The sequence below is a fragment of the Halichoeres trimaculatus genome, unplaced genomic scaffold (genome assembly GCF_033239565.1).
Source record: "Halichoeres trimaculatus isolate MK-OKI-2021-1 unplaced genomic scaffold, fHalTri1.1 fHalTri1_scaffold_9, whole genome shotgun sequence".
NCBI lineage: Eukaryota > Metazoa > Chordata > Actinopteri > Labriformes > Labridae > Halichoeres > Halichoeres trimaculatus.
The window spans coordinates 25,289,648-25,316,281 of NW_027437188.1; the positions used below are offsets into that span (position 1 = coordinate 25,289,648).

A 26,634-nucleotide genomic window follows, 5' to 3' on the forward strand; every position below is an offset into this window, starting at 1 on the left:
TTTAACTGAGACCTCAAGTTCAATGCTAGGAATTAGCTGGCTTAGCATAGCACTACGATTAATAACAGAGGCAACAAGCTAGCCTTGAAGTGTTAAAAAGACTGAGAGATTGTTGCCAACACCTTTCAAGCCAAGATTGAAAACATTATCTGTCGTGGTTTATGTTTTCAAAGATCTGGCATAGAAATGCAAATTTCAAGGCAGCCCTGGTCAGCCCAGAGCTCTAACATTTCAAAAAGACTTTGTTTTTCCATAAAGTATTAGGTGCCCTATGCTCTCACAGCTCAGAGATTATAATCACAGTCATTCCAAAAACAAATAAAATAGGCTGATTGAAAGGGTTTTGGCTGAAGTAGAGGTTATAGATGCTGAACACATGCTAACATGCCCACAGTGATAATGCTGGTCTTAAACTTATATATATATATATATATATAGCAGGTGTAATCCTTACTATTGGCATATAAGGTCTAACCACAGCACAGACAAGGCTGGTCTGTTCAAAAGTATTATCTGTGCATGAAGACATACTGTGGAAACTCAAATTTTGACTCCAGTTGAAGAATTAGAGGATCAAAAAAGCTTAAATAATTTAGCCTGAGGGTGACATGACAAAATTTTCCATCTAATTCTTGTTGTGATATTTAATTCATAACCACTGCTGCCGCAGCAGTTAGCAATGCTTGAAGACAGTCTTATGAATAGTAAAGCTCCTCTTTCTTTTGATCCAAATTTAAAACAGACGTCAGATGTGTTGGAAACAGAGTGTCATACCTGGCTGGATGTGGAGCTCTCGCCTGAGTTGTCCATCCTTGGGTGTTCTTTTCTTACTTCTGGATCTGTGTGCCTGTGCTGTGGGGCTCGACTCGGCAGCGGGAGCCAAAGATTGTCCTGACAAGAAAGCACACTGATGTCATCCTCAGGAAACTTAGAGCAAAGTAAAGAACACCGAGCAGCACTTTGAGCAAATGCGACATGATTTTCCTGTACAAATACTCTCCGTTAGGTAACTTCATAAACTAAATTATACATGACACTGTGTGGTTGGGCTGCCTCATGGGAAGCTGCTTCTGAAGACGTTAGGAGATGAAATGAATTTAGACTGACCCTTGCTGAGGCTCTCCCCCTTCAAGTCTTCAGCCCACTGGTGGGTGCTGTACACCTCACCGGCGTCCTGTGTTTTGGTGTCGGTAAACAGATCTGGGTTAGACTGGGAGACCTGGTGACGGGCCAAAAGGTCAAAGTGCTGGAGTCGTGGGCTGTTGTTGGGCTTGTGTGTGTCTCGCTGTGGGGATGACACACGTGTTGGTGTGTAGGACGGCTCATCTGGTTTGGAGGGGAGGCCGGAGAGCTCCTCCCTGGAGGTGTCCATCAGGTAGGTTCTGGCAGGGAGTGGAGGACACCAGTCGTCATCTTCCTCCCCAAAGCTAAAAAAAGAACAACGAGCAGCATCAGCGTGAGTGTGTATCTCAGAAGGAAACCCTTAAAAACCTTTTTATCTCCATAAAAAGAAGTAAACAAGACAAGGAGCACACAGGCATGCCAGGGGCTCTATGAGGCTCCTGTGAGGTGCTTTGAGCTTCTGAAGTAACAGTGGACCATGTTCTCAGTATGCTTATGCTGCTTTATAAGCCTTATAAAGTACAATACTATAAGTTATAACAGTAACTTGCTTTCACCTGATTGGAGGTCACACTGTTTGATTATGCTAATTGTAAAACTATGATATTTGAAAAGTCAGAGGATCACATAGATTAATACAAATTAGCCTTGGGAACCAGTATTAACAACTTTATCACAATTATCCAAAGAGAATTTGAGACCTTTCAGAAAATAAAAGGCACAATAAGGCCAATGTTGTCACTGAACAGTCAGTATTTTATTAAACTTTCAGGGTCATTAAAGTTTGTGCAATTATTTTATCAATCCATTAAAACATTGTGGGCACATTTTATAAAATAATCCCCAAAAATGTCGAACTAATTGAAAGGGTAAGCATGTAAGGCAGGACGTATTCTCTGGTAACCAACAATTATTGAAATCTGTGTTGTTATCGATCCAAAAGTAGATGAGACCCTATACAAAAAAACTCAGACAATTGTCAGTCTCTTGTAGGGGTGTGAAGTTATCACAGTCAGAATGATTAATCCCAGGGGGTAAATGAATAGTGGTGCCAAACTTGGGGAGAATTAAAAAAAATGTTGTTGAATCACACCATGAAAAAGTGCTTGAAGAGGAATCAGTTGAGTCACAAGAGTACATCTACTGAGAACATGAATGGAAATATCGTATTTCATAGAAATGACACAAAAAGCTGTTAAAAGCCTTTTTCAGAAATCCATTAGACTATCGACATCATGGTGTGGCATCAAGTGTTGAAAATGATCAGTATGGTGTATCCCCTGGGAACTGTAAATGATCCAGCAGTATTTCAAAGGAACCAACAGAAATATCGTTCGAACTCCTGAGGGTAAAATATTGAGAACGAATGAGGCACCAGCAATTTACAAGAATAAGTTGGGTTCATCCTCTGGTGAACATGAATAGTGGTACAATATTTCATTGTGATTCATTTGGATTGTAAGTGTTAAGTAATAAACAGTGAATCAGCTCCCCACACACACCGATGCACTGCTAACTAGGCTAAAATTAAGAAGGTAATAATTAAAAGAAGTGGTGACATTTTATTGAGTTTAAATCAAAAACATTGATCAAAATAGAATCAGGGACAACAAGACCTCCTCCATGTTTTTTTTTTTTTGTCATGTTGTTGCTGTTGGGGGCTAATTTAATGATGGACTTGTCATTGAATATGGAAAGTACTAATCCAAACTGTCAGATGGTGGCTAATGTCATTACAAAAGACACGGCACAGTCAGAACAGCCCTCCGATCCCACCCCTGTATGTCCGCAATCTTATCTGTCAGAACTAGTTAGAGGAGACGCCCCCCTACATAACCCCAGAGCTCAATCTACTCACCGCCTGAAGACAGAAGTGTTGTTAATTTGAAAGCTTCCCAGAGCCTGAAGTTCTGCTTGACAGCTTTGGCAGAGTTACAGGGCAGGTTTGATTTCCATCTGCCTTAACTCTCTCTGTCATTTAGGTGAAGTCAGAGGTCCTCATGCTAATAATAAACTGACTGAGTAAATAGCAGACTGATCTTCATTAAGGAGGCAAAAAGTGACTTGAGTTAACAGTTGACTGGGTATTTCAGAGTGTATTGATGTCCCACCTGTGTTGATCCTCTTCTTTTCCTGTCTTTGTGCGACCTTTTTCTTTGTTAGCAGGAAGAGGCAGCGACAAAACGTCTACCCATGTGAGAGGAGCTGACTTTGACATGGACGTGTTGGACTTCTGCTTCACTAGTTTGTCTACAAGGACAAAACAAAAACAAAAACACAACATAATGTATGGGATGTAATCACAATCTTTACTGTCCAAGCTGTGAGTCTGCAAATGAAACACATAAACACACTTATGATACTCCTCTTTCTCCTTATAGTGAAAATGTTTGCTCACTCCATCCCTTTATGTACTTTAGATGTGTGTTTTTTCCCATTTACACCGTTACGGGCAGCTTTTTGTATTTCTTTTTTTACCTGAGACATTTTTTTGGGAATATCTCAAATTGAAGTTGTGGAAAAGGCTGTGATTGTTATGTGGTTATCTCTGCAAGCTAACTCATTCAATTGAAGAACATCATCTCAAAGTGGTATATTTTTCCACTGGTCTAATAGAAGTCCTGTAAAATAACATAATGGTACATTCAGAGAAACCTTTTGTGTTGAGAAATAAACGTTCCTTCAAGCACATTTGGTCATGATTCTGCTGACTTAAACACCACCTGGCTCCATTAGAAAAAGAAAAAAATAACTCAATTTAGCAGAAAACGGGGTTGCTGGTCTGCTTCTGTAGTTGTTTATGGTAATGTGTTATACATGATTAGTGAATTTTGTATTGTATGAGTCTTTTTATTTCTAACAGCTAAAAGAAGAGAAACATTTCAGCTCAAATACAACCAAACAATATTTAGCATTAGGCTATGAGTCACTTATTCTTTGAGCGACAACATTTGACTTTACTTCAAAATGATGAAAAGACGTAAATACAGAGAATTATGCAACAAACACAGTTTTGATTACCAACTGCAGTTTGTCATGTCAGAAGTTCTGAAACTTCTTGCCAAAACAATCACCTAGCATAAACTAGCAGCTGTTTTGAAATATGTAATAAAAGGTAAACAAAGCATCTCATTCTCCAACTTTTGTCCTTTTTGTCTTTTTTTCTCTTCAAACATTTGAGATAAAGCCTTTCTTCTCTTTCTGCTAACATAAATAACACATAAAACATTAACATAAATAAAAAAATGGGGCAGGAGTGGACCAGGAACACTTTGCTCTGCAGGCTGAAATAACAGTTTTTCTCATGGAGTCTGGTGGTGTTTGAGTTAGCAACTTAATGGCTGACTATGCTCAAAGAAAATATTTTTTCTTAACACAAAGAAAGAATCTCTGAAGGGATGATTGTGTTATTTTACAAGACACTTCATTGAGCCATTGAAAAAATAAATTACTTCTGGATGATGTTCTCTGATTGAATGCGTTTGCCTGCAGGGATAACCATCACAGCTTTTCTCACAACTTCTTGCTGAGCAACCAATTTGAGATATTTCAAAACTTTTGTCTCTGTAATTTAAAGCCAAAACATGTGGTATACATAATTATCATACATTTTTAATAATTTTACAATATTTATAAAAAAGGATCTCTTCCTCTAACTTTTAACCTCAGTTGTTCTCTGAGAAGCACAGAAAGGAACCCTTACCGTTACTTTTCTTGGTGTACTGCAGCTTGGCATACTCAGACCCAGACTGGCCAGACTGGATTGTCCACTGGTCCAGGTCCAACTCCAGACCTACGAGCCCCCCGTTTGACAGCACAGGGTTGCTGCTGTAGGGGTCTGGCCCCTGGTTGTAGGAGGTGCTGGAGTATGTGTCGTAGTACGCCAGCAGGTCATCCTCTGCAGCAGTGTTGATGGTGCTGTAGATGGGGCTATCTGTGGACGCTGTGCTGCGTTTCTCCGTCTGGTTCGGGTAGTTCATGATGCCTGGATGGTATTGACACAGATAGCTGTGATTTATGCGTTTTCAACAGAGTTTAATGATCAAATATTGGAGACTAAACGGCGCTCACTGTTGTAATATCTGTCTGAGTCCAGTTTGCCAGAGCAGCAGTTGACTGAGTCTTTGCCATTGTGAGCAAGGTTTGGGGCAGGCCAGGAGTCGGCTAGCCAGGGGCAGTTGCCCATGTTTGATCCTAACAAGCCAGGCCTGAATAAAAAAGAAAAATTTTTGTCAATAATCACATTCACTGCAAAATTACAAAGAAGAAGATCTGATTTTAATGAAAACTTAACGTTCAATTTACCCTCCATTGATGATTCCAGATCCCTCGCTGTGAGCAAAACCAACTGGCAGAGAGAATCAATCCAGATTATTGTCAAGTATAACCATGTGACACACAATCCAAATTTAATAGAGTAATAAAAGGTACTAATCTCTTTTATAGTTCGATGAAAGCACATGCTGAAAAGCAAATGTGAACTGCTTGGTTAAGAAAAGCTGTTCATCTTTTGCACACACTTTTTGTGTCCTAAGTATCCAAAAACAAACTTTATAATTGATCAAATTAAAAACATACAACAGCATTTTTTCTTTATCTTGTATCTGTATCTTTTTAAACGATCACAATGAGGATAAAACTCATATCAAGTAATATCTGTACTTGTGCAGATAGGAGTACAAAACTCAGCCGTTCCTCTTTCAGCTTTCGGCCATCCATTGAATTTTTTTGCAACCACAAGCAAATATCTCTGAGTCAGAAAACAACCACTGTGTTTATGTGCCAAAGGGCTTCTTCTAAAATAAACTGCATTGTGCTTACTTTGCTTCAGTGATATTTCTCCCCAGTGGGGAAAAATACATTTTAATTAACTGAATATGCAGCGAGAGTGCATGAGCCTCGCTGCCAGATACAACTTAAACTAAAATCATTTATCCCTGCAGGAGACACCCCCAGTGGTTCACTAAGATCTTTGTCACCACAAATTGTTCAAAACTGAATTTGACGGTTTGCTATATCACAACTGGAGCCGTTTCCTCCTCTATGTTACTTCTCCTTCTTGTGAAGAAGAGAAACATAATGAAACAGATGTGACAGAGTGCGTCTGAGGGTGTCTGAGAATCATCTTGAATCACATCACTGCAACTTTTCACAGTTTGTTCTTCAAGGAGAAATGTTCCCGACATCATAAAAAACCTAAAGGTGCTGGGAATAGACGAAAAACATCACATCCCCAAACTTCATCTTGATGATATGTTATGATATATATTTCTGTTAATACGCTCAGCATCCAACAGCTGTCAAGATCTAGATAAGAAACACAAATCAAGACTTTTTCAGCTTACCTGCAGGTGTGTATGCGAAGGATGTGGTGTAGTGACCCAGCTGCTTCCTCCTGCGATGTCGACAGTACAGCCAACCACTGAAGCCCATCAGCCCCATCCAGGCAGCTACGCCAAGACCCGCGATGAAGGCTGGCTGCCGGATGACACTAGTGATTTGCTCTGATATGCTGAGGTTACCGCCTTTCTTCACAGGCGTAAAGGTCTTCTCCATCGGGGGAGCTGAGAGGAAAGGATGAAAGTATGAGACTTGGCTGAGCACAGGGAGAGGCGGTAAAAAGTCATTTAAAGAAAGGGCTGGAGCTACATGGACTGGTCTCTCTGGGTGATTTCAGGGTGATGTCTAACAATGTGGGTGTTCTGCATAATGTACTTGTGATTTTGGTTGATTTGGACACTGGCCGTTTCATTACTCTGAATTCAAAAGCAGTGCCCAATATGCCGTCTTTGTAATCTATTTAAGCGTATAAGAGGCTGGATGTGGTTTAAGAGGAGAGAAGCGAGCTGTCTGCAGTAAACTGTTGCCTTTCCTCTTGTTTTTTTTCCATCTTAAACATAAAAAAGTGTTGCTTAATGCTCTTTCCAGTGTGCAACAACCATGCTGTGCTCCCAACATCCTTTTTGGTAACTTTGAAGCCAGTCAATCTAACCCTTTTTCAGTCATGTAATCAAACTTTTCTTTAAAAAATAGCAGCAGGAGGAGAAGCACAGAGGAAAAGCTGTCAGAAAACATCAAATGAAACACATCACCTCAGGGTTGCAAAACAAAAAAACACCTGCGTGTAAATTTCTAAATAACACTTTCCCATGTTTTTACACTCCAAACATCAGTTTTGATGATGCCTCTGTTAAATCATTCACACCACAGAATCAGCATTCCACATCCATAATTCACCCGTGGGAAAGCGAGCCTGCTGAGAGCTCATCTCGCCATATTTCTCCGCGTGTAGTGGCTGAAACAGTTTGAGTGACTCACAGAGGAGCAGGCTGACAGGCGGGCTCCGAGCACCCACGCCCAAGCTGGTGACAGCAGCTACGGTGACGGCGTAGCGGACGTCAGGGAGCAGACCCATCAGCAGGATGGACAAAACTGCCCCATCCACCGTCCGGTTGATCTGATACTCTGGCTCCATGCTGCTGCCCAGACACCAAACCTGTCGAGAGGCGCACAAAAGGGTTAATGTTTGGATATTAAAAAATGTCCACACATTTCTAAAGAGATAAATTTAGCCTATAATCATGCAGACTTATTTCTTGGTATTAAAGCTTAATCTGATCGTACAGGGAGGGAAATGACAACAAAGATACAGCTGCGATAAAAGAGAAAGGGATATAAATGCAATGACAGTTATAATCCGTATTGTGGAGCTGCATTTGATTTATTTCTTCCTAGATGTGGAGTTTCTTTTAAGATAATCCTGCAGTCAGAGAAATATTTAGATTCTTTAAAGTAGTCCCAACTTTGTCCAAGTGACCCCAGTACAAGCAAAAGACAAATGCATGTTGAGCTTTATAAGATAAATGATAGGTGGATTTTTTTCATCCTCTTTCATGAAATATTATTATGTCAGACTGGATAAATCGTTCGATGAATCAACCTGATATAGAAAAAAAAAACTTTGACCACTGCACGCGTTATGGATAATGGTTTAATGCTGAAACTTAATAAAAATGTGGAGTAAAAGCTGCCCCTGCAAAAAAAGACTTATCAAGTCAGCATCGCAAGCTTACTGACTCTGTGGTGTTTTTCTACAGCAGCATCCATCATGTTAAACCAACAACGGCTGCGATTGCAGAGTGGTTTTTAAAGTGAACGACAGTTAGATTTATTGCTTATCAAATCAACTTTCCATTTGTGAAAGCATCGACACTTTCACAGCAAAATGTAGTCACAGCTTTTGAAGCAAAGTGGCACATCATGCAGAAGGTTTGTCAGTGTAAGTCGATTTATGGCACAGGATCATTACAACTGGTGAGAAAAGACATAATTATCACTTTGAGTTTACAAGTGAGTGAGATTGAACATCTTTTAACAAATGCAACCAGGACAATAAATCACATTAGGGAAGTATCACACTTTTTTTTCTAAAACTTGAACCCCTATCTATCAAGCAAACTTAATATAAAGGTTGATCATAAAAGAGAAGAGAAGAAGAATAACAGTACCAAAAATGTACTTCAGTCAGGACAATTCAATCAACAAAACAATTAATTAAGTGCATAACATTGATTAGCGTAATATCAAAACTATGTAATAATGTACCGTGTAGTACTTTGCAACAATAGAATTAGGTGACACCTAAGATTTTCAAGTATTCCAATTTGAAAACTTGAGAAGATGATGGCTCTAAAATTTTCTCGTTTTGAGTTTTGTTTTTGTCTATTATTGTGCACTATGAAGTGATAGGCATCATAATTGTATTATAACGGATCAATCAATCAATCAATCAAACTTTATTTATATATCGCCAAATCATAACAAATGTTATTTCAAGACACTTTACAAAAACATTTACAGGTCTAGACCCGTAAATGTTAATAAAATTTCATTAGCAGAAACCCAACATCAAGACAAGATAAGGAGTCTTATCTTATCTTAATCCACTATGAGTACAGGACTTTGCAGCATTTAGCAAGTTACAATGGCAAGGAAAAACTTCCCTTTAATGGGCAGAAACCTCGGACAGAACCAGACTCATGTTAGACAGACATCTGTCTCGATTGGACAGAGAGGACAGAGAGTAGGAGAGAGAAGGGGGGGGTAGGGATACACACACACGCACACACACACACACACATACACACACACACACACACACACACACACACACACACAGAAAGGGAGAGAGAGAGAAACAAACGCAGTCTGAAGTTTGGCGCTGTGGCGACAGTCAAGGAGAAACCAGCAGGCCATTCCCGGCAACGGTACAAAAGTACAGAGTATTGAAATAAAGAGATCCCAGTTTGTTGATATGCTTTTTCTAGACACAACACACTTTTACAATCAAACCAGTTAAAAAATTTCAAAGTAAAGCCTGGGGTTGGCGTACCAAGAAGTGGGTTGACCTGGGATCATTTGGCCCTCCCATAACACTGCCCCTAAGGCAAGCCACAGCAGTTTAAAAAGAAAGCCTGTTTTGTTTTTTGTTAATTAGAGGTGTAGATTTAAGCAGTCTGAACTAACACAAGGCTTCCCTGTGTAGTTAGCCCGTCAAAGTATCCTCACTGATGTTTAGGGATAAATTGTAAGGGCCGCACACAAGACAATAAACTATGAACCCAGTCTTTATTTATACATTGGCCTGAGTCCAACTCCCTAATCCTTTGAATCTGAGTGTAGTCAGTCCAAATTTAAGCTGAGTCACTAGTGTTTGATCTAAAGTAGGGATGGGTACCAAATTAGGTACTTTATAGGTACCAATCGAATTCTGTCAAAAATACCAGGTACAGATTCACATGAAATCAAAGGTACCATATTTAGGTACCTTAATGCATCCTTGTGACTGTAAGGATGTGGAAGAGTAGACGATTTTCCATGCTGGACATGAACACAGCATTGCAAGATTACATACTAAAGAATAAATATGTTAAATTGAAAAAATATACATTTTATTATTAAACAAACTACTATTTTTTACCACATAAACACAAAAAAGAACCGAAAATTTGTGCCGTTGAGTACTGATACCAATTGCCAAGTACCAGGCATCGGAACCGTATCATTTCAGATGTGAAAGGTACCCATCCCTAAAAGTCAGGTCATGAGTCCTGGAAATCAAGACTTGTGTTGGATTTGAGCTGAAACCCAGTATTTAGATTAAGCGTAAATGTGTTGCATTGTACAAACCAAACATAAAAAGCAGATCCATCTAAGTTAGTGAACTCTGTGATGTTATTCAAGTTTAGTTTCTATAAAAGTTTGCCAACTTTAATTTACATAAGCTTCGTCACACCAGAACAAACAAAGCTGTATTTGTTCTGGGTGTAATGAGGAACTCTTTATTAATTCAACTTTGCATTTGTGAGATGAAGAAATTCTTCTGTCTTTTGTCAAAAGCTGCAGAGCTGCGTACTTAAAAATATTAACAGCACAATATGCTTTCACAATAAAAGCACTCATGTAGAAAATTAGCATTATGATGTTGCAGCTGGTCGCTGTGGGGTAAACTTCAGCTGCTATTCATACTGATGGGTTATTAAAGTCACAGCGTTTCATTAAAAAGGCCACTAATACCACAGTTGAATGTAAATTAGTGCAATACTTGGATGTAAAGGTTGTTGGGCACCTTCTACCACACGTATAATGAATAAACTTTGATATAATAAAGTTTTTATGATGAAAGCGTAATCTGCATTACAGAACTCGACTCCAACATTTCATTTTTTGACATTTGAGCCTTGGAAGGCTTTAAGAGGCTGAAGTTTTCAGCAAATTGAATCTTTAAGGGGATTAAGTGTGATCCTGCCTTCGGCTGCTGAGCCTCCACATATAGAAACGATTCTGCTTTTTCATGATCAGACTTCTCAGAACTTTCTCCACGCTGACTGGAAGAATCAATCAAAACAAAGGCACTGTGTGTTCCTTCTTTTTTCACTGGAATAGGCGCTGGATGATTAGTAATCAGCGTTGTCCTCATGCTAAGAGACAGATAATCAGAACTCAGTGTTTCTCACGGAGAAGATTGGATGACAAGTACAGTCAACGTTCAGTCGAGAATCTGATGACAAAATTAAGTCTCTTTTGTGTACTGGCAGCTGATAAAAGTCAATGAGTAATTACTAATGCTTAATCAAAATCAGTTTTCTTATGAGTTTCCAAACAACAAATGTGAGGATGAAAATAAAAACATTGTGGATTAGAGGACCAATTTGTTCCACTCTATTTCTGCTTTCTGCAGCTGTGTCACCGTTTGACCGTCTTAAAAGCAGAAGTAACGCTCAGATAAGGAAACACTCTGTCAGACGTTGTCTGGGGAGATGTTTGAACTCTCACTCTGAAAGCTGCAGTCTCACCTTGTACTCTCTGATGATCCCACTCTGAGTGTTATGAGGCGGGGGCTCCCAGGACACGCTGATACTGGTGCTGTTGGTGAGCTGAACCACTGACACCGCCTGTGGAGCTGCACTTACCACTGCAGACAGAGATAAGAAGAAAATTACATCCAAATTATCATGAACTGATACAGAGTAGTTTAAGGCTATTACAAAGGGACAACAAAAGTTAAGGATAAAATTCTAATACTGTCCGCATACTGTCCTTGAACAAATTACATAATTTTGTAGAGTAAAAATATTTATTTATTTATTTTTGTTGTTATATAATTTTTTGAAAAACTATGTTGTATTCTAAACTTGTTTATTTACATTTTTTACTTTATTTGTGTCAATAAAAACCACCACCTTTTCAAACACAAACAAGAAGCCAAAGAAGTGGTTGATTGTTTATGTTGATTTTGATGCCCCCTATGGACAAAGAAGAATATCATGTCTGATCTAGTCATATCCCAGTGCAATCAATGTGGAGTTTTTTAGTCCCTTTTTCAATTTCAACCTACTTTCTTTTAAGAGTAAGATCTATTACTCATCAAAAAACTCGACCAATGAAAACGTGAATAAAAATAAAACTGTACTAAACGAGACCTAGATGTTAATTTCAGTTTTTGTCATAGCCACATTAAAAATCTTGCCAGGAGCTTTAAAATGACTTAATGTTTCCCTATTTGTATTTTAAAGCTCCAGTGAGAAGTTTTCAGCTGGTTGTGAAACAGCCTTCAAGAAACACTTATGTGTCTTTATGGCCTAAAAATGCAAATAAAACCATCAAAAAAGAAGACATATTTGTCAACAACGTTTCATGTGTAATACATCTGACTATTGAAAGAAAGCAAGAGGAAGTTATTTGACAAGAAACATTCATCTTAAATGTACAAAGAAGCAGCAACCTTAGGTCTAAGAATATGAGACAATGCGGAAGCGCTAAAATGTGCTGTTTCTCGAGTGTCCACTTGAGGCTGACGCCGGAAGAACCAGAGGTCACATACTCACCAAGCCAAAAAAGCTGTTTTCAAAGCAGAAATTTACCTATTTACAGCCTGGTTCAAAAAACATCCCCTGTCTGAATTGCTAATTTTACTATCAACACACAATGTACAGGGGGTGAATTTTTTTCTAACTCGGCTGTTCAGAGGATATTAAGATCATGAGCTCCCCCAATAAGAGGCACAGCTCAGGTCATGTCCTTGTCATTACCAATATGGCCGCGACATATTGCTTCATTTTTTGTTTCAGAAACCGACGGGTGATGTCAAGGAGACTACGTCCATGTTTTATACAATCTATGGTACAGAGCAACATCTGCTTTGTCAACAGGGGGTGCCAGAAATGATGAACACAAAATTAACCAACATGGGTTTTAAAGACACTTTTCCAAGCATATATTTCTTTAATAGAACTTGAAAGTCTAACTCCAGCTGAAAGCAATTTTAAAAAAATGTTTGATCTACAAGTTCCAGGTTGTTTATTAGTGAGCATAGAGGAGCTTCTGGTATAGTCAGGCTAACTGTTTCCCTTTCTGTTCCCTAGTTAAGTGTACCACACAAACTTCTTTGTTCAACACTTTTTCCATTTGTTGTAATAGACAAGACAACAAAAATGTGAACCTCTTGAAACGTTGTCCTATTTTACACTTGATGGCATAATGTATGTACTTGCTACAGTTTATGCTACTGTGTGTGTTGATATTAAACATTTCTTACCCTCCTCAGGCGTACGCAGCAGCACCATGAGACTGTCGTGTCCCTGTAGCTCATTGAAATACGGACGTATTTTGATCTCATATTCTTTATTGCCGTGCAGATCCACTAAAATGGTGCTGTGATCAGAAGTGGCCTCCACATCCTGGACCGACCAGGAGCTTCCGATCATCCGGTAATACACGCGGTAACCCTGAATATACCGAGAGTGACGAGCGACCTGGAAAATGTTGGAGAGACCAAAAAAGAAAAAATACAGTCACAGAGTTCAATGTTTACATCAGTAATCAGGAGCAGAACTGGCAGTGTTTGAACTCAGAGTTAATCTGTTTGTGTCACGTAATATTTGGAGGAGGTTTTGAAGTTAATGTTCAGAGATTAGCGTGTCCTCCGCACATCCAAAAGCCGACTTTGAAAAGTAGACGTTTTCATCAGCCAAGTGTTCCACTCACAGTCCAAGAAATCCTGGCGCTGGTGGGAGACAGAACGACAGGCTTCTGCAGGTAGACAGATACCTCTCCTAACTCTCTCTGGACCTGTCTGTGGTCCACACCCTGTTCTGTAGGACTCCCATCTGCAGCAACAAAGGCAAACATTCAATGCAGGATTAAAAAAACAGCTGAACAGCACACATTCAGCTCCAAAAGAAAGCTTTTTGATATAATTAAACATGGCTTAGGGCAGGAGAGTATCACACTGAGAAAGCAATTAGTTTTCAGACTTCATATGCAAAGTTTTCTAAACCATGAAGCACATTATCTTTGTGCCTGCCATGCAATCTGTATCTCTAATTTCTCGCTATTTCAATGTACACAGGAATAAAGATTGTGAAGAATGACTCATATTTGTGGGAAAAAGAATGTTTTTTGCTAAAGTTACTCACCCTGCGTCCTGACTGGCTCAGATATAGGACTGGGGTCACTGAGGCCGTATGAGTTAACAGCTCTGACAATAAAGAGATAGACCGTGTTGGGAAAAAGTCCAATGACTGTGTGCCTCTCCTGCCTCACGTGGTCCGCCACTGTCTGCCAGGTGCTGCCCACTGATTGACTGAAATAAAACAACAGGAGACAATTTTTTCCTTAGCCAAACATTTAATCACCTGAAAATATGAAGATACATTTTGTGGTCATGAGTTAACTACACCAACCAAGAGATCAAACAAGTGAATTTGCTCCTGATTCAAGGATTGTAAGTTTTCAAGGAAAGTCAAGTGATAGTTATCAGGAAAACGTTCAGCAGGTTTTAAAAGTTCAAAAGGTAAATGTGCCAATGTGACGGCCACATTGTTTCACTCCTGTTATCTGACAAGCCTCAGCTTCATTATCACGTCATCTTGAGATAACGACAGATTTGATCACAACTCTTTGCCCTTTTCTGATGGACGGATAGAAATAGACAGATGAAGGAGGAACCAGCAATGTCAGAAAGAGAAGTCTCACTCTTGTGTTGTATTACAAACCAAAGTGTAGGATGTAATTAGACATCAGATCCAACAGTAGGGTCACGTTTTCAGATTATTTTCAGAGTAAGCCGATTCATTAGGAAGCTTTTTTCTAAAATTGAAACTTGTAGGAACATGCACTCAATTACATGAAACAGAGCTAAAAACTGTATTTGAAATGGCATAAAACCTCCAGTGACTTGTAATTTTACTCATTTTAAAAGCTAAAAAGAGACGTGTTTGTGGTTATCTGAAAGAGCTAACGACTACTTTATAAGAACTGACTATTCTGTTAATTGACCATCTTTGGAGCATTGGAATTGTAAGAATTCACACTTTAAACACTGGCTGTAACTTCCCTTCAAGGAACTAAAAAGTCCCTCATCTGTCTTCCTCTTAAGGCCTGAAATTTTGTGAAGAAGTAAACATGAAAAAGCAATAAAAACTTTTGCACTACAGGGCCAGACCAGAAGATGGCAGTAAGAATAGTCATACAGTATAACAAAGCTGGCACTATAGAAGATGATAGAATGGCCAGCATTGTCACATGACCCGGCAGTTAGCATGTTAGAATGAGATTCAGCTTTTGCTGTTTTTGATTGAGCTTTAATTCACTGGAAATGAAACTTGAGACACTTGGAAGAAGACAGGTTACTACCGAGGAACTAAATTTAGACCCAAGTTCCTGCTGCTGTAATGCACAGAGCTCATTAAAAGTAGTCAGAAGCATGTCAATGCTTTAATACCACAAGAGTGAAGAGGTGGTATCTTTTATAACTCATTAATTTAGGTCTAGTAAAAGCTAAGCACTTGAATCACAGGCAGGCACATTGTAGCTGTTAGCAAGGCGGCTCCACTTCCTGTTCTGTGTTTTGGTTAGCATGCGTCAGCATTTTCAATATGGCCACTGCCATCACTGAGCTACACAATGCCTCTTTAGAAACTAGTGGATGATGTCACAGAGAATACACTGTTTTAAACCGCATTAATATAAATCTACAATCAATCAATCAATCAATCTTTATTTATACAGCGCCAAATCATAACTAATGTTATTTCAAGACACTCTACAAAAACATTTACAAGTCTAGACCTGTAAATGTTAATAAAATTTTATTGGCAGAAACCCAACATCAAGACAAGATAAGGAGTCTTATCTTATCTTAATCCACCATGAGTACAGGACAATAAGCAATTAGTTAGCTTAGTAAAGCACAAAGACTGAAAGCTAGCCTGGTTCTGTGTGACAGCAACAAAATCTATCATGAGGAACTTTGAAACGCTTACATTTAACACATATGTTCTATTTTCTATATGAAAAGTGGAGTTTCAACATCTTGATATTAACTAAACCTGTTAGCTAAGCTAAGGTAACACCTGTTGCTATATGCTCTATTAACAGACAGTTATTAATCCCCTCATTTCACTCTGTGACGAAGCAAACAAAGAAGTTTCACTCTGTTTGAGAACCGAGAAGTTTCGACACATAAGCCTATCCTGAGGTGTGTGTAGAAGGCTAAGCGGCTGCTATTAGCTGCTTCTTGGGACCAGAAGATTCAATGCATCTTAAACCACATCGCTGCTCTGAGCAGGCAGATGAAGCAACGGCAAGTTTTATTCCTTTCCTCTTTTTATTGCAGCAGGTTATGAGGATGGTTTCTGAATGAGTCCGGTGAGGATACAACAGCCCCGGTGCTGCATGGGGACGAGGACTATCAAACAGCATGAGCACAATTTAACATTTTCCTCAACTCCACAGAGGAGAAAATGTTGAGGTAATTACAACATGCATGCTGCAGCATTTTCACATCCTCTGTGGTTTCTTCTCTGTCACCTTTTTCACCAAATATTCCCTCAGAGAAACAGTTTGCCATTTAAACAGAGACTTCAGATGTTTCAAAAAACTGATTTTAATGAGACTGGAGTGGATACACAAATACGTTAGTTTACTAAGATTCCTTCTCTCCTATAACACAAGTTTCAGTTGTTTTGTTTGCTGTATACAGAACAAGTTGCAACAACATAGATTCTGATTTCAACTTGGTGCAGGAGTGTGCTGGTATGTGCCAAAGTGAGAGGCTCTGCGTGCAGAACTATCTTACAAAGCTTCAGTCCCCACACACCCATACACACACACACACACACACCCACACACACACACACACACACACACACACACACACGCAGAGCTAACTGAACTTTAGTGTGTTTGTGTCTCGTTTTGTACCCTCTCTACTTCTTCTATAATGAGTGAACTCTCCAACTGGGCAGCTACCCCCTCCTCTCCAGCACCACCACCTCCTCCTTTGGTGCCCTAGGACAGAGCTGACCACTGCAGTAATTGTCTCCTCCTTCACTCACTGTCTGCCTCACTAAAGCCTCCGGTCGGTTGTTAGGAGCTGCTCTGGCTCTCCTCGGGATGCCGCGTCTAAATACTGATGCAGCGAGTGTCACGGTTTCACTTCAGGACGTCACTTAACAGGACTGTCTCTCCCTCGGGCAAAGATGAGACATTTTCACTCTAATGAGTCTAAATGAAGAAGACTCCATTATCTGGGAACAGTCAGATTATTATTAAACAGAGAAAGTGGAAGGGCAAACTTTTTAAGACTGTGAGGCAGAAAGTGCATCAAAGTGTTGGACTTGAGTTAAGACTGTCTTTGCTAAACTCAGCGAAATAGGGGTACATAAAGACAATGGCTCACAGACAAATTTCATTATTAGCTCCTTCTCAGGGAGCAAACTAGCAGGACCACCAGTCAAACAAATATTGCTGCTGGACATTTCACAAATGTCACAGGAGTAAGACAAATAAGGACACTTTTCAAAGCTTCTTCTAAAAACTGTTGAACTTAGTCTTTGTTGCTAAGAAGGAGAAAATGAGGACAAATATACACACAGGAGTAGAATCATGGACTCATTCCCTAGAGCTTTTACTAAACTTGGTGAATCTGCATTTTTTTTCGAAGCCCATCACTCAAAAAATACCCTCCAAAAAAATCAGAAAATAACACATCTCAAATGTCTCAATTATTATTAAATACTCTCTACTTTTTAATTTATTCCATGTGTTTAAGGTATTAAATGAAATGTGTGGGTGTCCACTAGTTATTAAAGGTCGAATGAGTGATTTAATAAGCTCTGTTTTTAGATCTTGGCATGATTTTAGGGCTAAGACTTTGGATATGCTACCTTCTGCTGCATCAGTTTCATTCCTGCTTTTGAAATCACTTTCTTCAACTTTATAGACGGCAATAAAAGTTATTATAAAGTAGTTCAGTCAATTTAGCCTCACCCTTTTTATAGCAGGAGAAAAAATGAACTGACTGAGAAAAATAATTTGAACGTTTTTAAAGTTTTTTATGCAGCTGATGTATGAATCTATTTCTCATTGTGCTCCCACACTTTGAATGTGTGACTTTAATCCCCTGAGGACTTTAATAATACAGACATACCTTTGTTGGACTTGATTAATGTTGGTATTTTCAAAGTGTGTACTCTTGATTTTTTTTAATCAGTCTCAATGGTTTTATTTTGGTATTTTTATTTAAAATAACATATTCAATTGAAAAGTGACAAAAAACATCTATCTTTTTCAAACTATCCAAACAAGGCGTCAGCATAGCTTAGTGATCTAGACTTTGTGACCCATGAGGCAAGCCCTCGACTTCGGCCCAGGCTCAAGCCCAACCTGTGGCACCTTTCCTGCATATCACTTTCCATTCTCCACCCCATTAAAAGCAAAACAAGCCCAAAATAATAACTTGAAGAAAAAAATAAACATGCATTTGTGGGATAAGCTTAGCATGTAGATCATGCCCATGAAAAAGTTGACCATATCTTCTCTTCTCACGCCGAACAGCTTATCCAAATACAAGTTTCTTCCTTTTTTGGGCTAAGTCTTTCTTTGTTTCTTCACTTGCCGCTCATGCCAAGTTTCCTGCTGCTGGTCAACTGGAATCATATTTTTAATATTAATATGTTTGACCATAAAGTTCAGCAAACTTTGGAACTTTCCAAACTTTACCAAAATACAAGTCACCAGGTCAGAGAACGAATTTACAATGAACTTTAAAAACTTTCTGTACACTTACAGTGGGTGTGTGTGTTTTTTTCACTTAGTTTCAATAAATCTATTAAAAGTGTCGGTTGTGAGTTTTCCTAATCATAACCAGTTTCCATTAACCTTGCAGAGCAGATGGACCTGCTTGATTCAGTTTCTGAACTCCTGCAGGTCCGTCTTACCAGGCTCCATTGACCAACGAATTCACTCGGCTAAATTCTGACCCGCCCAATCAGGGAAGAGAGGCGGGAGCTGTGGGAGCAGACGTGACGTCAGCAGACTTTCGTACTTGTCAGCGTTCCTTTGATTCTTAAGTTGAATTTATAAAAACGGAAGCTGTCGTCTAACGCCTTTTTCACAGCTGTTTCTCGTGATTCAGTAGTTGTTCATCTATTGTTTCTTAGAAGTATCGGCTCACATAAGCTACGTCATACCGTGGCTTGATGTGGATTGGTCTGTGGTGAGTGTGTTAATCAGAACGGTCGTCCAATCACCAGCTGCGGATTTTTCTTAAAGTCCTGCCTCTGAAAACAAATCAGAAGAGCTGCTACCCAGATGGACTAGTGAAATATTTCCGTGGCGGATATATGAAACTGTTCGTTTGGCGTGTCAGGTTAAGTTTCCATTGCTTCACAATAAAGAATGAATTTTTTTTTACTTTCCGTGATGGATTCATTTTTTTACCAGTCCAATGTCAGATTTTCACATGGCATCATTTTTTAAAATCTGTCGAACCTTGGGTTTGTCAGCAAACTATAACCTTCAAAAAATACCAAATCAAAGCAACCAGTGCAGAAAATGGACTTGAATCTCTTTCAGTACTGGAAATGGAACTTGAATTTTAGGATGCAGACATGTATCACTGTGTACCTGAAGGCCTCGATGATGTAGGAGGTGACGGCCGCTCCCCCTTCATGTGGGTTCGACTGCCAGGTGAGGGTGACAGTGTTTTTGGTCACCTCAGTCACGACCGGTTTCTGCGGAGGCCCTGGGAGTTGGATGAACTCGGAGACTCTTAAAACTGATGAAACTCCATCCTCTGTTACACAATCAGAAAAAAACACACACACACACACCAGCCTTATTACATCACAAGAATGGAGGGACTGTGATGAACATTTGGGCTGAACTGGAGTGGGTTTCATCTTATCATGGCTGAAGACTCTTGTGAAGAACATTGGCACCGTAAGTAGTTTCTTGAACATGGAGGTGTAGTGTGAGAGTGTCGGGGTGTGAAGTGTAACAAAGAGACAAGAGTGCGAGTGCGAGTGGTGTGAGTACCTCTGACAGTCAGCATCCCACTCCAGCTCGACTCCCCTGTGGCACTTGATGCCACACACGTGTACATCCCCGAGTCCGTGTCCTGTTACACAAAAGTCAGCTTTTAGAACAGAAACCTCTTAAGTCGTGACGTGACCAGCTGCTGTGCGCACTTTGCACATTTTTGAATGATAGTTTTGATCAACATCAACAACGACAGAGACAGATTGGCTCAAAAACGCCTACAGTAACATTGTGCTTGTACTTAAATCTTTTCAAGCTGTGATGCAAGAGTAGCACTAACATTCTGCGTACTGTACGAGAACTGAACTTTTAAAGCAAATTAATCAGGTCAGACTGTGTTGTAGGTTCTGTTTTCTAATGTAACTATCTTAACTGTAGCTTATGAATTTATAATAATGGAGGGAATGACTTAAAATGCATGCTTGAGTTAAAACCGCACAGCCAGATGAGTCTGTTATTACTTATCTATCTTCAGAAAATTTACTCCTTAGAAAATTTCCTCCTCGTTTTCCTGCTGCGCTCTGTCTAACACAACTCTGGAGGTCACACCTCATGTAACTGCTCAACCACAAGTCAATTAGTGTTGATTTGCAACATGTCTATAATTAAAACCTCCTGCAAACTGAGAGAAAAATGTGTTGAAACTGTAAACCTGTGCAAATTTAATGAATCCCTCATTATGCATTTAACAGCTGCAGCATGTTTTATCACTTGGAGTCATTGTTCTAAAACTACTTGATGGCTGTTATCCCAATATTCCCTCATATTAGTTCTCCACCATCTCGTCACTGAAATACTTCACTGTGTCTTCTATATGCTTCCCTCAGAGTATTAAAATAAAAGAAAAATATCTGTAACTTATTTTTCGTTAATGCAGGAGTGTGCAGATTATTGATATCTGATTCCCTCGTTGCTCTGTTTTTGGTCCCCACCAACTAATTCAGGAAACACCTGGTTTCTTTGGCTGCTGTATGATTCACTTATGTCAAACAGCTGATATTTTTTTCATAAGCTGTTTCATGCTTTTAAACCAAAAACATGTGCAAGGGAGCAAAACTAAAACATCATCCCTTTCTTTCACAAACACACAAACAAAAACAGCAAAAAGATGCCAACCAACTGTATTCAAAACGCTGTTAACATGCACATTTTATTCTGATTATGTAAGCTTTATGTGATGAATCTGAACTGTTTCTATCCCCTGCTCTCTGGTTCATCTTCCTCAAAGTTAAAGTAGATCATGCATCCCTAAATTATCCTTTTTTTCTCTTGGTGGCCCGATCACCTCTGCATCAGTGGCTCAAAAAGCAATCCTGCTACAAACCATGAGGCAGCACATCCTCCCTTACTGTACCTGCCCTCCTGTTTACATCATAAAGTGTATACGCCTGCACGCTTCACTGAGACCGGTTGGTGCTCACTTCCAGCCCTGCCCTGGCTAAAAGCCAGTCTGCTGGAACCATCATCAGACCATATGAGATCATCCTCCGCAGCGCTGACCTCTGGCTGACAGACAGACAGCTCGGTGGGTGGTGCAGGTGAACTTCTTTGGATGACTCAAACTAGCGCTGAAATATTGATGGCGGGTGGGGGCATCAGCAGGGTAAATATTTTTAGTCGCTCGCTCGTCATCTCCATTTCCCCTCATATTTCTCCTCCCTTGTCAGCCCCCTTGATGCCACACTAATGCATCTCTTCTGTTCCATTGAGCACATTGGCATGGCAGATTTCCCCCGCCTCAGTGGTGCACCGGACTGAACTTTAATTCTGCAAGTTTGCCGAGCGCCACAGCAGGAGAAGCAGGATGAGGGAGGAAGTGAGTAAGCATACAGTCCCAGGCAGGAGATTTAATTAAAAGTCGGTCAGATGATTAATCATCTATCGCCAGTCAATTAACGGAAATGATGCTTCTTTCGCTCCGTCCTGCCTGCACACACTGACCTCCAGGTGGGGTTATAGCACAAAGGGGGCTTCTGACTGCTCCTCCATCAAAGCAGAACACATTAGCATTTACAAACAAGCACCTTCATTAACATTACAATTACACACCGCATGAGCACATAATTGCATTGGAGAGATATGGCCTGCCTCAGAGAGATTTGTCTTTGAAACCCAGCCTCACCTTCATTTTACCAACAAAAAAAGGAATTTATAATGGAAAAGGAGAAAAAGATATGTGGCCTCACGAGCCGCAGAAAAAGTCAAAGAAGGCAAAGATCAGACAGGAAAGTTTTCAGTAATTTCCATCAGTCACAGAGTCAGTTTTCCTCAAGTTTAAGGACAAACACCAGTCAAAACCTCCTCCTTTCCTGCTCTATCCGATAAATGACCCTCACTTAGAGTAAATACACACACACACACACCTTTATGTCTGTGATTTGTAGTGTCCCATTCTCCATCAAGGTCACCCGAGGTTTATTTCCCTGAAGCCTCTCTCCCTCTTTCTCCCATGAAATCCTGACTGCAGGCCCACCGATCACTCGGCAGTGCAGCTGCACCGTCGCACCTGCCGACACCGTCTGATTGGCCGGGCCCTGGCGAATAATTGGTGGGACGCGACCTGAAGGACCTGGCATTTTGAGGGCAGAGGAGGTAGAATATTATGTTGATCAGCTTTTCAGTGGGGGGAAAGCACAGGGGAAAAAAACATACTTGGAAGGGGAACAGAAGGCCTATAGAAAATAAGATTACAAAGCTGCCAGCCATCAGAGTGCAAAGGGTGAAAATAATTTAGCTGCTTAGTAGGCAGAAAACAAAAGGCAGCACAAAGAGAGAAAAAAAGCTTAAATCTGGTGCTTACAAGCTGCCTGGGGAAGAACAGTGAGCCAGAAATTCATTGCTCATCCAGCATGGGGTCTCTAACTGACTCCTTTCTTAGTCTTTATGAGCCTTATTGTTATGCTCCTACTTAGTAATTAATATGTTTTCCTCTCATTAGTGCAGAATACAGAATCAACCTCCCCAAGGTTCAAAACATGACTGTGCAGACTCACCTCCCTCCACCTCCAGCAGTGCCTTGGTCAGCACACTTCCTGCCACGCTGATGGCCTGGCAGATGTAGAAACCCGAGTCTTCAGGGTGGACGTCTGTGATGGAAAGCTCCCCGCTCATGGAGACAGAGTAACGTCCAGACTGCGACGGTGGCTGACCAGGAAACAACAACATCTATGACAGACAAGAACAGAAATAATTATAAACCAGGGATACAGCTCATCTATTTCCAATTAGTAGCATGTGGTGAAAAATTCAAAATTAGCTTTAAGGGGGTATCTTCAAATTCATCCAGACAAAACAGCAACAACAAAAAATTAAAAAAAATAAATCTATGTATTGTTCAACACTAAAAAAATAAATAATAAATGGCTTTTTTCAGAAAAAGGAAATATTCACCAAAAAAACAATCAGAAGTACATATCAACATATTAAAATAATTTCATTTGTTGTTTTTTTTTTTTAATAAAAAAATAAATAAATTTGTATAAATAAATCTATATATATCATGATTTGAGAACAACCACTTGCACTAACTTTAATTATTTACCTTTGAACTGCTTCCTCCAACTAAATTCCTATTGTCGGTCAAGATTGGGGACTTATATGTGAAGACAGAGTAACAGAAATGTATGCTTGTTAATATTAGACATTCTCTTTCTTGTTATCTCAGTTCTTAGTTTTCTTATGCAAATAATCTTTGGTTATTATTTCATTACGCAAGTTAAATTTAGGATTAATTGTTGGATAAATAAGCTAACAGCGCTATGCTAACAAATGCTAACAGCGCTATGCTACCATATAGATGCTAATACTTGTCTCTCACTCAATAAAGTGCCAAGTTGCTTGTAGTGCTTTTTTTAATGCTAAAAAAATTGCTAAATTATGTATGAATATTATACAGCTTGTGGTTTATTGTGAGTTTTTTCCTCTGGAGTGCTAACAGTTGTTAATTTAGGATGACTATATTCCCAAAACCAAAAAAGAGGACACCTTACTTTGCCTCTTGGAGATACTGCAAAGTTAACCTAGGATACTCAAAGACAACAAAGTAGTTTTATAAACCATACAATTTTTTTTCAAAGTATTTCTTTTCTGTTTAAAGTGATTTTTTTCTGTTACGTAAACCTAAATAACGCCTCACAACATGCTCAAATAAAATGAAAAAGAGTGGTAGCCCATTGAAGATATATATTTCTCTTCTGCAAAAAAAATAAAATAAAATAAAATAAAGGTTAAGACATAAATAATGCTTCAAAATCTTAGTCTCTTAAAGTTTAGCTAAGATTTTGTGGTGCCGGCTTTGCAGACAGTACACAGTTGCTTTCCACCGGTCTCGACCACAACAAAAAAACGGGGTACTTTTCCTGCAGAGCATTTATACAGCATTTTCTGTCTGAGAGCGAGAACAAGCTGAGCAAAACCTGACAAGTGAATTTTATACAATCTCGAGAGACATGATTTTAAGGAGTATCTATGGTCAACATAAGCAAAAAGTACAGCGTAGGCTTAAAGGAAGAAAATTATTTGGTTAGTTTTTAATATTAACCTTATTGTTTTAATAGATATTATCCTTCAGGCAAAGAACTGAAATACTGCCACCAAATTTCAGGAAAGTCCATTCAGCAGCTTAAGACTTCCAGCCTAACATTAGGGCTGGCATTAAATGTAGGGAAACAGCATTTTAAAACTAAAAACAGTTTCCAGCACAGTTTAATGCTTGGTGAGTTTTGATTCTTTATGTTTCCACGAGCATGGCTATGATAAAGGTCAGGACCACCAGAAATTGGGTTGTTTCGATGTTTTCTGATGATGCCTACAAACAGACGTTTTTATGACTTTCCCCACTCTGTTTTTTCTCTATGAGGGAGATGGATGTGAACAAGGGGGAAGGGATGCACATCAATCCATTCAGCCATCCATTTCATTCCTTTAAGAGGCTTAGACTTCAGTGTAGGGACAAGGTTATAAGGCTACAGATAATCCCCCAAATACAGCAAAAAGCTCCACAAACAGCCAAGCCATGCCCCAACCATCCTGCACACTGAGGCTTATTCACAAAATCTGTGGCTGAACTTCCAGTTTTCACCAAGACTAGCTACTAAAAAACATCTGAAGCTGCTTCTACAAGTCAGTGATCCCAGCTGCTGTTGAGCAACAGGGTATTTATAGTTTATCACAGCGAGGAAAGAGGACAATGTGTTTCTGCAGGTTCACCCTGGAGAAGAAGCTTCCACACCTGGTGTACTTCCTTGCCAACCCTCCCTCCTTCCTTCCTTTCTACTTTTCATCCCCCTTCTCCTCATCGCAACACTTTTACTCTGTGGTCGCGAGCAGGAGAAATATTTCTCGCCAACGCAATACCGCAATGTCTTCCAACTCTTTGTCTCTCCTCATATCTTTGAGCCAAATGCAAATGTGTGCTGCGCTCTCTCGTTCGCCTCTTGCCCGTTAAAAAAAAATGTGTTTAAAAGAGTGTGGGCAACCCAAGGAAAAAAAAGGTGTCAGAAAAAAAGTAGGATTAAATCAGACAAAACCTGTTCGTGTTGCAGCGAGTATTTCTCGCCTTCGGAACAAAAGAGGTGTGAAGCAATAGTGTATGAGTAAGGTTTTATAAAACCTGGGGCTCGCAGAAGAGCAGATGTAACCATACAATGATATGAAAACAGGAACATACTGCACCGAATGCCTCTGCTGCTACAGGATTAGAGGAGTTCTCATTCCCTGCTCCAGCTTTTTACCTGGCTGCCCTCTTTCTGCCAGAAGATGGCAGGTGGAGGGTTTCCTGTGGTGCCGCATTGGAAGGTGACTCTCCTCCCTTGGGAGGCGATCTGATCTCGGGGCTTTGTGGCAATCTGAGGAGGAACTGAAAAGGACAAAAGAGAGAAAAGACCAAATAAAAGGGTTATCACTGCTCATCAAAAGCTGCTTGTTCATCTTTACTTTGTAAGAAACACCTGATTATTGTAGTTTCTGAAAAACTATCCCCTAAAACCAACACAAAATACCAACACAAAAATGCAGACCTACCACAAGTCCTATGTGCAAATCTACCTCAAAGAACTTAACATTAATAGCTTGATTTCCTTTAAATGTCAAGTAAAAGTGCTTATTTTGGATGGAAATGTCACCAGTGGGAGATTAAACACTACAAATGCCATATTCAGTTGTAAATACAGTTGCATCACTGATTAAGCAGCATTTCACTGTTATAAGAAGGAGGTATTTTAATGTTTTTTCTACATAAAAACAGCAATCACACCTTTAGAAAAATTCTTAAGAATTAGGATTCATAAGAAAAAGGGAAGCGTAAGCATAAACAGATTCTGCCACTGGAAAAATTGTATTAAGACTAATCTTTAAAAAGCATGCAGGTTTTGTGGAAGTAATACCTAAACACTGACTTAAAGCAAAAGCACAGAGAAACTCTGTGTCACCACTTTAAGATTTGCATCTATAAAACACTCATCAGGTCCTAACTAGCAAGATTTAAGACTTGTCCCTTTAACCTTCGAAGGGTTTGATCTATCACTACACTCTCATCTCTAATGAGAGACATCACCTCCTTGTCCCCCGAAAAATAACAAATCATCACAGTGCATGGCCCCGGTGTACCGCTGACATTTACTCGGTTAT

The 26,634-nt window shown here is 39.6% G+C and overlaps 1 protein-coding gene across 2 annotated transcripts in view; it reads right to left on the minus strand.

The window, feature by feature from the left end:
- Positions 1-26,634, minus strand: part of LOC141797571 (roundabout homolog 2) — a 71,564-nt gene that overhangs the window by 3,545 nt on the left and 41,385 nt on the right. For both annotated transcript variants that reach the window (XM_074679064.1, XM_074679063.1), the window contains exons 7-23: positions 25,740-25,864; positions 23,001-23,172; positions 22,371-22,576; positions 20,005-20,086; positions 19,594-19,762; positions 14,100-14,266; positions 13,669-13,790; positions 13,220-13,436; positions 11,478-11,596; positions 7,441-7,618; positions 6,468-6,686; positions 5,428-5,470; positions 5,194-5,330; positions 4,826-5,107; positions 3,234-3,372; positions 1,108-1,427; positions 775-891 (exon numbers count right to left, since the gene is read on the minus strand). In XM_074679064.1, coding sequence (XP_074535165.1) covers positions 775-891; positions 1,108-1,427; positions 3,234-3,372; positions 4,826-5,107; positions 5,194-5,330; positions 5,428-5,470; positions 6,468-6,686; positions 7,441-7,618; positions 11,478-11,596; positions 13,220-13,436; positions 13,669-13,790; positions 14,100-14,266; positions 19,594-19,762; positions 20,005-20,086; positions 22,371-22,576; positions 23,001-23,172; positions 25,740-25,864 — 2,814 coding nt within the window. The remainder of the gene's footprint in view (positions 1-774; positions 892-1,107; positions 1,428-3,233; positions 3,373-4,825; positions 5,108-5,193; positions 5,331-5,427; positions 5,471-6,467; positions 6,687-7,440; positions 7,619-11,477; positions 11,597-13,219; positions 13,437-13,668; positions 13,791-14,099; positions 14,267-19,593; positions 19,763-20,004; positions 20,087-22,370; positions 22,577-23,000; positions 23,173-25,739; positions 25,865-26,634) is intronic.